We start from the raw sequence: 17,154 nt of genomic DNA, 5'->3' as shown, positions 1-17,154 counted from the left end.
AATAACAATAGTAAATCAAAACTATGTAATGCATTCGAAACAAAATTATTGAAATTTACTTGTTTAAATAACATTAAACATAAGTTAAATTTACCCAGAAAGCCAACATCAATTTGACGAAACAATTATGCTTAGGGAGTTGAAAGTGCGAACAGCACCCAAAAAAAAAACAGTAAAAAGGTACCAAAACAAGTTTTATTTTTCATGAAGGGGGGGGGGGGGGGGTGTCAGCGAGCCGTCATCGAGCTTTGAGTTAAGTTTGTGGGAACCATTTATAGGACATCATCACTCGATGCCTTTTCAATTTTTGTCTCTTTTAATCGGGAGAACATACTATCATGTGACTTGCCATAACTGCCTCTGGTTGCCCTAGGCGTAATATCGTCTCGGCTTCGGCAAATTGTATATCTGCTCGCCACAATATTTTGCTCAACCTTGTATTTTAAAAATTGTCAAATATTTGTTGCAGTTTTTATTTATAAATGCAGAGATGCATTTCTGGAGGTCATTTGAATAGCCCCTACAACACATTAAGTATAGGAATCTTACACTAGAGGTCCTATGCTCCACAGAGAAATTAAAAACGGAAAAATCTAAGAACACGTAAAGTAGCACACTCAGGAGCTGTCTACTTTCTTTAAATTATAAGTAGGGTTTGAGTGAGCACGAGCCCACCTTTTCTGCGCCCGTCAAAAGTGAAAGATAGATTGTTCAAGATTGTTCAATACAGTCCAACATGCGCTCAGACATTTTATATAACATATGAACGTGAACTATTTACACAATTCTCCTTTGAATAATCGAACGTTTTCTAATTTGCTGTGCCACTCTACACCGTTTGTTTCTATAGGACAGGAAGTGGAACTACACGATCTTTTCATGTTTCCCCTCTTTATTTTCCCTTGCGAATCTGTTCCAACGACTATAGTGCCTTCAATTAGCTGGTTGACGTTAGGTTTCCCATCAAGAATTAGTATGTCATCTTTGCTTAAATATTTGTGTCGTTTTCCTTCAATGACTTCCAACTTGACACCCACGACAATTGCAAAACGCCCTTTACGATATTTTCCTCCTTCTTTAAAGAGGACTGCGGAGCCTGGCATGATACAACCTAAAAAGACAAGGACGCAAAACGTGAGGCTAGACAACAATACGAATAGTTGTTGCATAAAAAATGAGGTGATTCTCAAGCTGAACTCGGAACAGTTTCTCGTCTAAAGGATTTATTTAATACATTATGCAGCCATCAATGCTAATCACTGTGATTTTAAAAGAAAATACGTTTTAACTTTCCACATTTTAGTCATGAAATCGTTCCATTTTAATTTGTGGATGCTTATCTAAAGAGAGTGTTGGAGAGAGAACTTAAAGATACAATTCATCTATGAACTAAGTAGCCTAACCTCGACGTACTGCATCACATCCATATAATGTCGGTGTTAAACAACTAGAGAGTCTCTGTCTGGTGATGAGCAGAACTTGCAAAGACTGAGCAATAACCGATTGAGGAAGTTTAATTGTTCTCACTCCTTCACTGAAAGATGGCTGTTGGTGTAAAAATATAATCTTATACTTGTGCTAGCGAATATGACTATGCTACTTGATTGTCAAATTTTCATATTTCACTTTATCACTCTTCTACAGTCCAGAGCAGAAAAATACGGGAAATAAGAGGAAATATTGTAATCACGTTTTTACCTTGAAAGGTTTGACAATGTGTACCCATCTGCTGGAAAGAAGCGCTTTTATTTGAATCTGTAGAACATTTCCTTTATCTTTTCCCAGCTGGATACTTGCCGCCGTAATAATATTTTCCTTTTGAAGGTTTATCTCAGTATAACTCGTCTGTCCTTCGATTGAACACTTTATATTTCCTCTGGAGGTTTTCAGGGGTCCGTCGCAATCTTAAACGTAAAAATAAAGTGGACAATGAGCTATAAGCTACAAATTCAAAAATGCAAGTTGCCGCCAGTTTCTGTGGTTTCAATTCCATTTTAAAGGCTTCCAATTGGAAAGACTTTAACATGACAACGAAATATTGTTGCTGTCACCCCACTGGGTCAAGAAGTCTACCATAACATGAATTGGATGACTTCTACATTTTTTTTTGCTTCTTCACAACTAGCGTCTTCTTACTATATTGCACCAAACATATCATGGCCATATTGCACTTTAAAATTTATAGTTCTCTAGCAAATCAACGATATTCAATTAGTTAAGAAAACTTTCAAACCTCTACATGTTGGGCGATGTGCGTCCCATTGCCCGTTGGTACATTTTATCTTCGAGGCGCCATCTAAAACACGATTGGATAAACATTGGAAGGTTACGACTGAATCGTGTTCAAAAGCACTTCCAATGGTTTTCCCTTGACTTGGAGTACCAGGGTCAGAGCAGGATGCTAAAAATGAAAAATACAAAAAGATGAAAATAACAGCATTTGTCTAAAATCATACCCTATGAGCGTGAGTGAAAGCAGCTCGCGAGCTAGAAAGCAGCTCGCGGGCTAAATAGCAGCACTAACCATCCTTATAGCGAATTATATGGAATATCAGTACAATCATGTAGGCCAGATGTTTGGAGAACGTTCAGTCACAGTCGCTTTCCACTAAATACAAAAGGGGTTATCATACCACCCCAAAAGAGTTCTTTCTTCCTGACCTGCTTGACCGAGCACTTGAATTTTTTGCTTAAACTACAAAGCGTGAGACCTTTTTTTTTTCAATTGTATCACAATATAAAAATCGATATCTCGATCGCTAATAAATAGAGCGGGGGCTACAAAACTCATTTTTAGCAGAAGGCACCATGACTTAATGAAGCGTGTTCCCGAAAAGTTGTACTTTTGCAATGGAAACTAACGAGAAATTATGGAAGTGAACGACCATCAAGTGATAACTTGTTATGAACTGAGGAAATCGTTTCGAGCTTATTTATATTGCTTTTCAACATTACGAAACCGTTTGATCGTGTTCTTAAGCTTCTGAATGCTCAAATATTTGATCACAAGAGAGAGATTTACCTAAACACTTTGGAACATCTCCATCCCACGTCTTGTTCCTTTGGCAAGAAAGGGATGATTTGCCATTCAAGGTGTAGCCTTTATCACACTGGAATTCTACTATTCCTCTGAAAGCAAAGTTTTTAACGACATTTGTTTGCCTTCCATGTGTTGGTGTTCCTGGATCTCCGCACGAAATTACTAGGAAAAATAGCCATATACATAACTTATCAAAGACCAAATAACAAAACCCGCAATCATATCTACAGGGTTATTCATTTACTAATCTAAGATATTGATGAGAAACGAAATGGTTAAATAAATAAAAATCTAAGATAAACTCTCGACCTCGTCGCTTGACGAAGATTAGCCGTGTAGAAGTCGAAACGACGCGGTAAATACGATTGATAGCCTGACTCCACTTTGCGAGGCGAACAATTACACGTTCATTTATCTATAGAACTGTAATGAACAACAACATCTTCCATTCCTTCCACATCTTCCTACTGGTTTGCCTTTGTGGCTTAGTAGTTAATCATAACGATCAACCACTGTCGTTCCTATTTAATACGTCTTTTACCTTTGCACTGGGGTATCTTGTGACTCCACTTTCCATCCAAACATTGAATGGTTTTTTCCCCGACATGTTCAAAGTCACCATCACATTGAAATTTTATGAATTTCCCATGCGTAAAGTCATCTCCTATTCTTATTCCATTCCCTGGTTCACCAGGGTCTATACATGGAGCTGAAAGATAACTTCCGTGTAAATGTAAGCATTTGGATCCGTTTGTCGTGTAATTCATTTAATAAATGAGAAAATAAGCTCAGAGAGAATACTAGGGAAAATGGATCAAATGGCTTATGTCCATACAATCTGAAAACTATTCGATTGTACTGTCGAGTTAATCAATATATCAATATCACTTATTACATAAAAAGTTTAGATGCCAAAGCTATTTTTAATTTTCAATTTCTATTTTTTCCCCTTGCGTTTGTTTTGATAATTATTTGTTGTTTGGTTTTTGTTGTTGTTGTTGTTTTGTTTAATTTAGTAGCATTTGATAATTTGTTTAGCTCCTATTCTTAATCCATTCCATGGCTTACCAGGGTCTGAACATGGAGCTGAAAGGTAAATTTCGTGTAAATGTAAGCATTCTGATCCGTTTGTCGTGTAATGTATTCAAGAAATGAGAAAACAAGCTCTGAGAGAATATAAGGGAAAATGGATTAAATGGCCCATGACTATACGATCTGAAAACTATTCGATTGAACAGTCGAGTTAATCAATACATAAACATTACTTATTACTTTAAAACTGTTAATGCCAAAGCTATTTTCACCTTTTAATTTATATCTTTCCCTCTTGCGTTTTTTTAGATATTTATTCGTTGCTTGATTTTCGTTGTTGTTGTTGTTGTTTTGTTCAGTAGCATTTAATCTTTTGTTTGGCTCCGAAGTTGGCATCAATAATGAGCAACCCCTTCCCTCCTCCCCTGCGCCTACCACAACGTCGTTCAATAGGACATTTCACAGTTGTGAACTTAGTTGCCAAGCCTTTGATTTGGAGTGAGGCTGAAGGTGACCATGTTGTGATAGAGACCAATATCTAGTAAGCACAACTTGATCTAACAAAGTAATTTACATTTGACAAGCAATAACGTTTGTATCATAGCAAGGTCAAGCTTAGCCTCACTTCTGTTCAAAGGCTTGGCAGGTAATCAGGCAACTGTAAAATGGACTTTTACAATTCTTTAGTGACAATTTTACTCACCAAGGCAACTCGGGGCAGATGAACTCCACTCTTTTGTTTCCCCACAGGTTATTATTTTGGATCCCTCCAAAATGTAATTCGCCTCACAAGCGAATTCCACCGAGCTACCATAATCAAAACCATTTGTAATTCTAATTTGTTTAACATTAGCTGCGGCATCTGGATTCCCACAGTTTATAACTGTAAAAAAAAAAATTTAAGGTTAAAATACTTCAGAATACACGGGCGCGTGTATTTTTATTTTTAAAATTTAGGATCACTTACTTTATCACATATCCATTAAGACGGCGTAATTTTCATTTTATTAGCCGCACAAACGTTCACGTGATAGTGAGATTAAACGCCAAATAAAAAAATGGCATGGCATTCTGGGACATTTGGAATACCGCAAGCTTTCATGAAACACACACGTGAAGGATGTAGGTTGGCCTTTGCATATTGAATCATTCTCTTTTGAATATAAGTGTAATGTTAAACTTAGTTTGTAAAAGAATAGTACTTACTTTGGCACGAAGGTTCAACTCCGCTCCACTGTTCATCGTTTTGACAAACTCGAGTCTCTGAGCCAATCAGCTCGTAGCCTTTCTCCTTACACCGATATTTCACATAACCGCCAAGTCGCGTGTGACCGGTTTCCGAAACTATTAAAACTTTATGTGGAGTCGATAACCTACCGCAATCGATTGCTTTAAAGGACAAAAGAAAAATATGGAGATAATTATAAAGCAACAGCAAATAAACTTAGTTCCGATTTGTTCGCTCCTCCATCGCTTTGAGGACTGACCATAATAAAACTTTTAAGTTGTTTAAGGAGAGGGGAGAGGGGACTGTGGTGGAGGATAACAGGTAATATGAATTTTCACAAAAGATTCGTCCCGGAAGAAATCTATGGCATGAATGTTACTTGTCGTTTGCAAGATACCTTTCTTTCGGAGGAGCTCGCTGAGTCCCTAATTTGTATTATCACGCTCTTTCCCCTTTCTCCGAGAGCTTTCCATTTGCTTAGTAAAACAGTATCTAATGTTCGCCGTTCGTCTCGTTTGTGACGATCACAAACGAGAATATAAATGACGCTGAAACCAACCCCACACGTTTCATGAGGAAGCCCGTAGAATCTAACCCTCTTACTGAAATAGGTTGCTCAAATTGAGATAAGGATGTGGAAGACAGCCTTTTAAATGCAGTGTACTTCAACTTCCTTTAGCACTGTAATTTAAGATAAGAATATAAATGTCAAAGGGGTCAGCATCTCCAGCAGCGTTATTTGTCACGAATCTTTGCAATCTGAATTGTCGTGCTTTGACTGATTTACATCGGCAAATTAGTCTCGTATAGTAGGTTGTCTCGTTTGGTATGTGATTGCATACGTCATGTCGTTCACCTCAACTTATCGAAAAAGGAAGCGAAACAAACAAGCGATCCAGTCAGGCAACCGCTCCTTGCGCTAACAAGAAACCAACTGGTTGATATAGCGTCCCGGCTCGCACTGCAATTAGCTTCCGATTTCTTTGTTAAATGTGTGAATTACGTAATCAAAATTTCAAAAAGAAAATCTCAATGCCAGTTATCTTCCGTCTCATTCTTTTCTTTCTTTTTTATCTACGATGACAAGTGTCGCTAAACTATTTAAACTTGAAGCATAGATAATCGGTTTTACTGCCCAATACTTAATGACTTATTTTGTATATTGTCTTCGCCTCTTTCTAGTTTAAGCAGGAAAAGATCGAAAATAAAGCTTTGAAGGCAACGTACGCAACACCATTCGCTGTGTTTACGATAACGAAATGTAATTTGAAGGTATTACTTCGCAAAGGCAATAAATAAGAATCACGCACGAACGTGTCAAAGGATTCTCCCTTTCAGCACACGCGTTCGGTCAAGCTGCAAACAGTAACGTTATCTTTGTTTTCTTACTTTTGAGCGTTGTTATTTCTCAGGGTATAAAGGGCAGGAAATGAGAAGTTATCTGTCAGCAAAGTGTTATTTTTCGTGCGGAATTTTTTCCCCTTCAGCCAAATCACTGAGGCTGAAACTGTACTGTCATTTTCTTTCCATCGAAAGGTATGTGTTTTGGAAGTCATCTAACCCCTGCCGTTTAACTTTTTATCAGAATTAGGCAGTATGGTGTTTCAATCAGACCTACTTAATTTCACACTCAATTGTGCATATTTTCAACTTCTCCTTATTTCCTCTATCATAAATAGTTTACCGTCTTAAGCAGCAGGAAACCATAGCAGATGTAACAATTTTCATCAAAAACGACAGGGAAATGATGGCGCAACTAATATAAATAGCCTCTTCCTGCATTACCACCTGTAATTAACATCACTTTCAATTTGCCGAAGGAGCAGTATCTCCGACAGAGTTCAGAGGCACGTGCCTTTGCATATTAAGGTAATAATTCAAGGAAAAAAAAAGAATGCTGAAAAATGACGCATGACATCTTTCGTTTGAGGAGTACTGTGTTGTTTATCTTCCAGCTTCAGAGCTAAGGAAAGTTCTGATATAAGAAAATTAAAAAATAAAACTCGGTGACAGTGAATGATGTAGCAGCTGTTTGTACATCCTTGTCCCAGGAGAGTTTTTTATCAATTGTTACCCGAAGGCAAATAAGAAAAGATGTGTATTGAATAATTTTGTCTCCCAACATAAAGGGCTTCAAGGTGTCATCATAAGGGTGTGTTCTCAAAATCAGTGCTTTGAATTTCCCCTCATGTGCAATCAACCCACTTCTCAGCTCGAACGCTCGGATTGATAAACTGAAGGAACACGCATTGAATTTTATGCATCATACTTACTGCATCTCGTTCTCTTTCCATCCCATTTTCCTGTAGCTCTACAAGTTCGTGTTTCTGAGCCGCGGAGTTTATACGGTTTCTTACACTTATATGTCACCACGCTGCGAAAGTAGCTGGCGTTGCTGACGCGGGAACGCCCGTTTTCTACCTTAGGTAAGTTTTCACATCTGAGGTCTACAAAAAAAGATGTGAAATTAGAAATTTGGGCATTCGTCTTACTTTTCATTTGTTGATACGATACATGGAACGAAATAACTATATGATTTGGAGCCTATATCTTTTTTTAGACGTGCATTTTTCCATTTGAAGATTTGATGGCGTAGTTCGTCATGAATCATAGCCGTTTCAAATTCCTCAAATGTTATTGGTGCATTCGCAGCTTTATTTTTCGTTAATCATTTTGTACAGTTAAGCCCTGGGCTAGCTAACAAAGCTCTCATACGAGCGGGCAGGCCCGATTCAGTAAGGCTTGCAAGTAGGCCAATGTACTGAGCGGAGTAATCTCACTGCGAATGAAGCGTTGAGAGCATATTCATTGATTCTTCCTTTAACATATCCACAAAATAAACTGAAGAACTAAGTATAAGTTACTGTACTCAGAAGGCAAAAAATGGGGCATTTATCTGTTTATTAAGATATTATGCCTCGCCCAAAATGTAATAGGAATTTCTATGCCACTTTCGTCGCGTCACGACGGTAGCCTACTCATCACGAATAATCTTGATTATCAAATTGCGTGACGCACGGTGGGGAATATAATGTCTTATCAAGAGTCCTTTTCAATAAATACGTTTGATTAGATCACATAGAACTACTCTCTTAGTATAATGGAAAGCTAAGGACATCTTGGTTCTTATTGAACGTGATCTTAGTCGTGTTGCATGTTTGCGTTTTTTGGTGATGTTTATGAGAAATATCTCTGAATGCAGACATAGTTTGATGCTACTCTGGTTTGCAGATTTAATGAATGTAACCGAAGAAGTTACAGTTCATACAGACCCAACGTTTCGACACTCCTGTCTAGTACCTTCATCAGGGGTGATCTAAACGCTGCAACAAGAGGTCCTTTTCTGTGATCACTAATTAGCGGCCTTTTTTCTGACGAGGTGTAAATAGGCGTCAGGAAGCAAGCCGCCATCGTCACGATTTAAAGGAGCGTGGGCGGAGCTAATATGCCAAGCCTCCAAACAAAGGCGCTGGTGGTAACGCCGATTAGTGGTGATAATTTTAGAATTATCCCACCCAATTGTATGGTTAGTTAGACATGTATGCTCTGATAAAGCTGAATTTTCCTTTTTGCAAAGGAAAACCGCTTTTTGGTGCTCTTTTAACCGTGTACCAAACTGACGTTTGGTCTGTCTGATGTATTCGTTGTCACAGTCATTGTAAGAAATAGAATAAATGGCGTCGGTTCGTTGTTCTTTCGTGACAGGATCCTTAGGTTTGGCGAAAATATGCCCCAAAGTCTGAAAAGGTTTTTGCGCAACTTAAATGAATGAATGCATTACAGTTTCGTAATTATTATGTTTATGTCGTATAACCGTAACGATATGTTCTCTAGACAGAGTTCTGAAATGTCTATATGCGTGTACTTCTTTCAAAAAGCGCCTACGTCATATACATTACACGTAAAGTCAAGTTAAGAAAAAAGACACGTCCATTTATCGTTGGTTCAGAATTGTTCTTCTTTTTTCTAGAAATCTTCGTTCAAAGACCTATCGGCAAATGTAATCATATACACTTACTGTTTTTAACGCAAATCATTCCACAGTCTCCATCACACAAACATTTTCTATTTCCTCGGCAATCTCCGTCAGTCGAGCAAGTCTTGCCACAGAATCGCACGTTATTTGTTCTGGGGCAGCCGTTAGAGCCTATGAAAACGAGGAAGTGAAAATTTGCTATTTCACTGAGTGAACGCGCATTTTGCGAAAAGATTAACCAATCGACTTTTATCTTAGGAACGATAACGACTGAACTAAACAACGAACAGACCAAAGATAAGCGAATGCATAAGATGTGAATAAATAGAAGCACGGACGTCCCGCCATTGCCCATTGCCATTTTCTGGGAATCCTGGGTCATTGCATGGAGCTATAAGAATGTGAAAAGTATGTTTATTATGTGATGTAAGTTTCGTAAAGTTTCTTTTCAGTCATTCTCTGAATATTGTACCTTCCTTTGAGTGATTATTGAGTGAGTTTTTAGGTGTGTTATAAAAAAATAAGAAAAAGAGTTATCCCAGTGTTCCACAGCCATTTGAATAATAATAATTCAGTAGCGAAGAGGTGTTAAAGTTAATTTCTGAATGCCATCTATTTATGATTGGAATGCGGTTCATACTGAGCATCATGGCACTAAGGAAACTAAGATCTTTGAACTACATGCAGAATCTTGCGATTATCATGATTTGGCTGAAAAATTCGCCCAGGCAAATTGGCATCTTAGCACTCTACTGGCCGTTTAAACATGTAACCGTTCGCGCTCCCTCCAAGTAATTTTAAAAGACACTGATTTTTGTGATGGAAGTAGACGCCAATCTTTCTCCCATTCAAAGGATTTCCAGGATCTTTGCATGAAGCTGTAAGAACTAAAAGAGAAACTACTTGTCAGGGAACCGAATCTTTTATGATGCAAGGAAGACTACATATACAATTGGCAAGATATGAGGTGAAGGCCAGTTGGGGGCCGTGAAAATTTGCTTTCTCTTTTTTTTTTACTTCTAGACTGGTGGGAATTACTTGTATGAGACATACCTTTACACGAAGGAATACTGCTGCTCCATTCTCCATTTATGCAGTTCAATCTTGAGGATCCGAATAACGTGTAATTAGCATGGCACTTTATTTCAACTTCACCACCACCCTTACTTGTTATATGTGTGATGACTCCATTCTTTATTGGTCCAAGGATGGGACAGGAAGCTATCAAAGCGACGGTGTAACAAAGGTTTACTTATTTTTCATTTAATATATATTTATGATATAAACGCCATGTTTTCAAGGAATGTTTATACTTACTTACCATGACGAGCCTGATGTGAGCCAAATATTTTCCCATTCGGACCGACTTAACTTAGCCAATAAGTGTTTTATTGTATGACCGCCAAGCCCTTAGATTGTTTCCTAAATAAGACTCAATTACATAGATAAAAAGGAGTGTGCACTACACTAGTGCTAAAGCCTTTTTTGGTGAGGTAAGTAAAAAGTAGCCGATATCCGGCCGCGGAGGCCTCCAAATTTTGATAAAACTAATGATTAGATTTTTAACCATAAAGCTGTTATGTTACGCAAGGCATGTTTGGACAAAATATCAGTAAGGTAATATACTTTAATTTGGTGCGCCGCTACTCCAGTTGGCGCACGCGAAAGTAGGACCTAACAATATGTTTCATGGTCCATCTGACCCTTTCGCTACAGTTGGCGACAAAAAGCTTAAACAGCGCTGTTATTCACATTTCTTTGACCCGCACCATGGTTGCAATAACTTGAGAAATACCCCGTCCATCGCAGCTATCAAAGCCAGCGCAAGAAGCTCAAGGGGCGACCAAAACGCAAAAATCAGGTGGTGAAAAGATCCATTCTTGCGTAATAATTTACGTGAGGTGTTTTTTGTTGTTGTTGTTTTTTTCCAAAAGAGAGATGGGTTTATGATTGATATATGTGGTAATAAGTGGTGGTGGTCAAACGATGTGACTTTGATGCGACCGTCGCCAAAATTTGAAAAATGCGAAGTTTTGTCAATTTTTGATTTGCAAAAAATTGGAAAATATCTTAATTCGCTCCGCTAAAGCGTCTTGGCCCCTACTTAAATAATAAAACAAGCGCAATGGAAGACCACAATAGAATCTTTGAAAAAAAAAATTCTCGTTTCTTTGAAGTCACAATTCACGGGGAACATTTATTGAAAGTTTATGTCCATTTTTATAAACCACTTTCTCGGATAATGCAACAGAGCCGCGGAAGTGCGGGGCCAGAAAGCTTTTTTCCGGACTAGTTCACGTAAACCACACGTCAGATTTTGTCATGGTTTCCCACAGGATTGCGTGAGCGAGGTGAAACGGGTCACATAATAATAGACTATTTTGAACCGGAGTAAAACATACCGATGCACCTGAATTCTCTTTTCAGCCACGTGGTATAGTTACACACCATAATCGGCGATCCCGTTAAAAGATGACCTTGTTGACAGGCCAGATAAAGAGTTGTGCCGTGTGTGTATCTCACTCGATCTGTTCGTGGATATATGATACGCGAATTACGTGGAATGGAGGGTTTTACACATTGCAAAACTAAAAAACACAAAGAGCGATTTTCATAAACAACCGTTAATTTAAAAGTTAGAACCTACCTTTGTGACTGAGTAATCTAGCCTGGTATTTTATTTGCTTCATTGATATAAAAGATATATTAAAGCCTGATTTGGGGTTGTTTTTTTTGAGATTGCAACCATCTAAAATGATATGATAAAATACGCCGAGACAGAAGCATTGTAAGTGTAGCAACTAAAATTCATCCTTTTATCCTAATTATCTATTTTAAAAGAAAATGGTTAAGTTTCTTCCAATAGCCATTTTCTCTAGGTAAAAATTTATTAATGAAAGATTCGCTTTAAACCATGCAACTCTATATGTGTTCCGTACTTCTTAAATAAGCGCACGGGCGCTAACTATTTAAAATCTTGCCTACGGGGAGAGGCGCTTATTGGAAAGAGGGCGCATAATCGAGGGGAGCGTGTTAGTTAGCGTGACAATTGGACAAAAGTTAAAAGAGCAGATAACACGAATAAAGGAATACTGCGAGCACACGGAGAAATAAATAACTCATAGTGACCTAAATGAATGGAAAGTATTCCCCTGTACTGATTCCGCTGTAGTTTTCGGTCTTCGCAGTACACACAGTAGCAACAAATATAAAATATAACCAATATAAGAGTAGGCGAAGTTCCTGCAGTTTTGTGACAAACCCATTCATACCATGAGAATATACTACGCACAATCTATTAGCTACGATATATTCGTAAAACTCTTTCCTGGGATGTCGAGGGATTACTAACCTTTACATTGCGGGACCGAAGAATTCCATCTTCCATTAATACAACGGAGGCTACGATCTCCATCCAACTCATAACCATGTTTGCATTTGAAAGAAACCACTTGGCCATGGGAGAAGCGTGTGCCAAACACGTGTCCATTTGGCAGATCCCTGATCTTCGTGCAGTAAGCTGAGAAATGAACATAGAACAATGATTTGCGACATGAACATCAAACCTGTTCAAACTGAGTTTAGTGCTGTAGATTTTAAAAAGGTCATTTGGTCAGGGAAAATAACTCCGAGACAGCTTACCTTTACAAGTTGGAACACGTGAACTCCAAACGCCCTTGTTGCATGTTAATGTTGGAGCCCCAAATAGATCAAAGCCTGTGAAACAAGTGAATTTTGCTTCTGCACTATGGCTGTTGTCACTACCATGTAGTGTACCGTTAGCTGGACTTTGCAGGCGAACACACGACGGCAACTCTGTAGAAGAAAAATTGATTTATTCTTGGTGAATTTTGCACGTATTTAATTCATCTTTGAACATCCTGGTAAATGATAAAAAAGAGTCAAAATGTTGCGTAGCAAGCCGTTTTAATCAGTTTTATGTCAATTACTCGTCAAATTTTTGATACAATAACGCGTTAATTAGTTTTACGGTCTTTTCGATAACTTACTATGACAGTAGGGTAACTTTCCATTCCATCGTCCATCTATGCACTCCAGCCTTGTGTTACCGATCAACCGGAAACTTTTATTAGCACAGCGAAATTCTATGGCAGCCTCACCAACTTTTGGGTTCACATAAGATACTTTACCATTTAAAATGTTACGCAACTCAGGACAAAACCCTAAATGAAGGAATAAAATTTTTAGGAGGAGGAAATATAATAATACTTCTGATTATCTTGTATTGCGTATAAAGCGTTATATCTTTTCACTTGTACACAGGTGGCGACAGATGACCACTGATAGGAACCAAACCTCTTTCATCGTCATTTTAGAACCCTCTTGGTCTCTGTAGTGATTATCAATGACAATTCTTGAAATTGAAACTGAATTTGACATGCAAACATATTTTTGCATGAATCACCGAATGTTACTGTGAAATGCAGAACCACTAAACAATGCCGATCTTTAGTTATAGAACGTTTTGTTTTATTCTAAAGAGAATTTAATTGCGTCATACCCAGACATCGGAATTGTGTCTGTGTCCATTTCTTCCCATTGCATGTTATAATTGGCATTCCATCCAGATAAAAACCCTGTTTACAGCCAAAGAGAATTACTTGGCCGTTTTGGTACTTTTCTCGCTGAGTGGGATGAATGATAACTGAGCCATTAGGAGAGGTTGGTTGATCACACGTGGAGCCTAAAAAAAAGAGAAAAAAATGACAGCTGACGACAAGCTTTCGAGACGAACGGCGTATTAATGTCACAATGTACAATCCCTTTATAACAAATGACCTGGGTTAAGAAACAAATAGTTCCGCCTTATAATAGTAAATTATTTGTAAAGAAAGGCTAATTTAACGACCCCGTGGTGTACAACGTTGAGTACTAATGTTTCTTGAAACAATATTGGGGTTTCCTGATTTGCTGGGCATGCGCTTTTCCATACGTGTTATAATTATCTTTGAATTATCTTGTAAATTTTGAAACAGACAAAGCTGCCTTTAAGAAACTGGCTAATGAACCTTGGAACCAAGCATTATGTTAGCGAACCCTTTTTGGCAATTTGTCCTGACCCCTTATGCCCATCTCATAGCCACAGTCCTATCCTTAAATTATCATGATTATGGATAGTCTTGTTTCATTTTTTGGGAAATTCAGCAGACTCTTAGAAATGGAGGCAGCGATGCAGAATAAAATATGCATCTTTCTCTAATAAATGACGAAGTGCTGACGGATAACACACGAAAACTTCTTCCGCTTAATTTGAGAGTAACGCATTGCTTATTTTCCGGCTTCAGCGCCAAAGGAAGCTTATTATGAGGTAAAGATCTCTTTTCCTCAATGAGATTCCATCAAAATTTATAACTGATAGCTTTGTCAACTTTCAGAGTGATTTGAGTATTGTAGTTTTCGTCAGTCATCAGATGTGACGATCACATGCGAGAGAATGTTCAAAACAGAAGCTAACAGTGTACAATTAATTTCGTGACGGAAAACCATGAAAACCTTCTTTACATTGGGTTGCTCAAGAATAAGGATATGTAGAAGGACGTTTCCTTTTTCAGTGTCACAGACTTAAAACTAACGGCGCTGTTATTAAACGTCAGTTCACATTTGTCAAAGGAACGAAGTCTCCAGCAGAGTTTAGTGGCACGCGCTTTGCATAATAAAAATTTTACATTTTTTAAGATGGAAACAATGCTGAAAGCTGACGTATGGCATCCTCCTTCGGTTTGAGAGAACCGGATTGTTTATCTTCCAGCTTGAGTGTTAAGGGAAGCTAGTTGAGCATAACATGTATGAGAGGTTATTTTTGTTCAGATATGTGCTTTATGGAGAATTTGTCGCCGCGAGTCATAACCGCTTTGTCAAAAGCTGGTATGATGCAGTCGATATTATATTTTGTACTCACCATATGTGACGATCACAAACGAGACTATAAAGGACGCTGGAACCAACCCCACACGTTTCATGAGGAAGCCCATAAAATCTGACCTTCTTATTGAAATAAGTTGCTCAAAGTAAGATAAGGATGCGGAAAGACACCTTTTAGATGCAACGTACTCCAACTTCCTTTAACGTTGTAATTTAGCATAAGAATAATAGTGTCAAAGGGGCAGCATCTCAAGCAGCGTTCAGTGTCACTAATCCTTACCATTTGGCTTGTATTAATTTGATTGATTTAAATTGAAAAGCAAGTTAGTCTCCTACAGTGTGTAATTGAATACACCGTATTGTTTACCTTTATAAGGAGAAGGAAAACAAACAAGCCATTGAGTGAAACAGCCACTTCCTGCATTTCCACCCATAAATGATAAGATACAACAACTTCTCTTTGCGGAGAGATAACAAGATACCAACTAGTTAATTTAGCTTCCTAGTTTGCTTTGCAATTTCTCATCCGGTTTCATTGTTAATTCAAACATGATGTTTGAACTTTATATAATTGAATTATTTAATACAATGAGCTTACTGAAGAATTAAATTTCCTGATTGTGACGTACTCGAGAAAAATGTGTTCTTTAAATCATGCTAGGGAAATTGAGTGAGATTGGTTACATCTTTTTCATTTCTTTATTTTGGATATCGTGTCATTCAAGAACCTGGCGAATGAGCCTAAACATTGAGGAGGTTAATTGTTTTTGACAGTTTCTGATGACCCTTGTGCCAATTCCATGTTTGAAGCGCTGTCACTTTCTTTTCGTGATCAAATGTCGATATTCTTGTTTTTCTTTGCACAAATCAAATTATCCGAAGTGAAAGCGACAATACGACAAAAGCATTTTTTTCTGTCATAATTTTACGTTTTTCATGAAATGCTTACAGATGTAACAATTAAGGCAAGCTCTTTCGCTTTGAAAGTACCTTGTTCTTTATTGTCCGGACTCTGCGCAAAATATTGCTCTTAGCATGCGGTAAAGATTACTTTTCCTCGCTGAGATTTCAGGAAAGGATTCGAAGCTGTGGGTTTTTTTCATTTAATGTATCACTGATTACTTTGTTAACGTTTAATGTGATAGAAGTATGTTACAGTTCTTACTCAACACATGTGACGACCACGAGCGAGATAAAGTTTAAAACAGACACTAACAATGCACGGTTCATTTCGTTGAGGAATACCCTGAAACCACCTATTCCACTGGTTTGGTCAAGAATAGAGCAAGGGATGGGTAAAGGCACATTACCTTTCACTGTGTGACAAACTTATAGTAACTACTCTGTAATTAACAGAAGGAGGAAGTCTCTGGCAGAGTTCAGTGGCACGTGCCTTTGCATATTAAACCAATAATTTACGAAAAAAAAAAAAAAAAGGATGCTGAAAGATGACGCATGACGTATTCTTTCGTTTGGGGAGTACCGTGTTATTTATCTTCCAGCTTCAGCGCTAAGGGAAGTTTACTGAGCATGACATGTATGAGAGGTTACTTTTCTTCAGATATGTGCTTTTGAAATCGAGAACTTACTACTTGCACCTTTGTCAAAACTTGGTATATGTTGATATCATTTTTCGTACTCACCATACGTGACGGTCCTAAGAAGGAGAACCGTCCTCATCAAGCGAAGACTTCCACGAAGATTGACTTATATAGTTTCTCTCCTGCAGTGTTCAGGTAGAGATTGGAAAAACAAACCACTCTTTGGCCGCCAAATCGTTCATTCTATGCGCAAAAAACTGGTCACGGAGAACACGCTACACGCTAAGGTCGATCACTATAAATTTTAAATACAAATATCAACCAGAAAACGCAATAAAAAATTCGTGTCATTTGTGCTTGTGAACGAGAACGAGAGCGATAGAGAAAGGGAAACGACTATGCCTGAAAAAATATCCAGATTTCTTTCATTCGGTTGCTAACCATTGATGTCTTC

The 17,154-nt window shown here is 38.0% G+C and overlaps 2 protein-coding genes across 4 annotated transcripts in view; both read right to left on the bottom strand.

The window, feature by feature from the left end:
• LOC149047085 (CUB and sushi domain-containing protein 1-like) overlaps positions 1 to 5,907 on the bottom strand; it is a 109,501-nt gene extending 103,594 nt beyond the window's left edge. Inside the window, exon 1 of the mRNA XM_089205288.1 lies at positions 5,872 to 5,907. Coding sequence (XP_089061414.1) covers positions 5,872 to 5,873 — 2 coding nt within the window. The 5' untranslated portion in view covers positions 5,874 to 5,907. The remainder of the gene's footprint in view (positions 1 to 5,871) is intronic.
• Positions 298 to 16,854, bottom strand: LOC149047084 (CUB and sushi domain-containing protein 3-like). 3 transcript variants are annotated; one of them, XM_089205274.1, is made up of 18 exons: positions 15,197 to 15,461; positions 13,799 to 13,981; positions 13,287 to 13,460; positions 12,919 to 13,092; positions 12,629 to 12,796; positions 11,679 to 11,864; positions 10,330 to 10,497; positions 9,319 to 9,447; positions 7,574 to 7,747; positions 5,279 to 5,461; positions 4,776 to 4,955; positions 4,100 to 4,126; positions 3,582 to 3,722; positions 3,023 to 3,202; positions 2,234 to 2,401; positions 1,699 to 1,904; positions 1,404 to 1,545; positions 298 to 1,111 (listed from the first exon to the last, which is right to left on the bottom strand). In XM_089205274.1, the coding sequence occupies exons 1-18, from the start codon at positions 15,267 to 15,269 to the stop codon at positions 774 to 776; spliced, it is 2,994 nt and encodes a 997-aa protein (XP_089061400.1). In that variant the 5' UTR covers positions 15,270 to 15,461; the 3' UTR covers positions 298 to 773. The 3 variants fall into 3 exon arrangements, with proteins under 3 accessions (XP_089061400.1, XP_089061401.1, XP_089061399.1); XM_089205275.1 differs by lacking the exons at positions 4,100 to 4,126; positions 15,197 to 15,461 and adding an exon at positions 16,803 to 16,854 and having other exon boundaries at positions 3,582 to 3,749; XM_089205273.1 differs by lacking the exon at positions 4,100 to 4,126 and having other exon boundaries at positions 3,582 to 3,749.
• Positions 16,855 to 17,154: the final 300 nt, after the last annotated feature.

This window comes from Pocillopora damicornis, chromosome 4 (genome assembly GCF_964200805.1).
Source record: "Pocillopora damicornis chromosome 4, jaPocDami1.2, whole genome shotgun sequence".
Lineage (NCBI taxonomy): Eukaryota > Metazoa > Cnidaria > Anthozoa > Scleractinia > Pocilloporidae > Pocillopora > Pocillopora damicornis.
This window is presented reverse-complemented; position numbering and strand designations above follow the sequence as displayed.

What these genes read in the sequence shown, in the direction of transcription:
- LOC149047084 (XM_089205274.1), bottom strand. Translation starts at nt 15,269, where the DNA reads ATGGGCTTCCTCATGAAACGTGTGGGGTTGGTTCCAGCGTCCTTTATA. An exon ending in AAGAGAATTCAGGTGCATCG is followed by an intron (nt 10,498 to 11,678) that starts GTATGTTTTACT and finishes TCGCTTTGATAG; the next exon opens with CTTCCTGTCCCATCCTTGGA. An exon ending in CAGTATTCCTTCGTGTAAAG is followed by an intron (nt 9,448 to 10,329) that starts GTATGTCTCATA and finishes TCGTTTTCATAG; the next exon opens with GCTCTAACGGCTGCCCCAGA.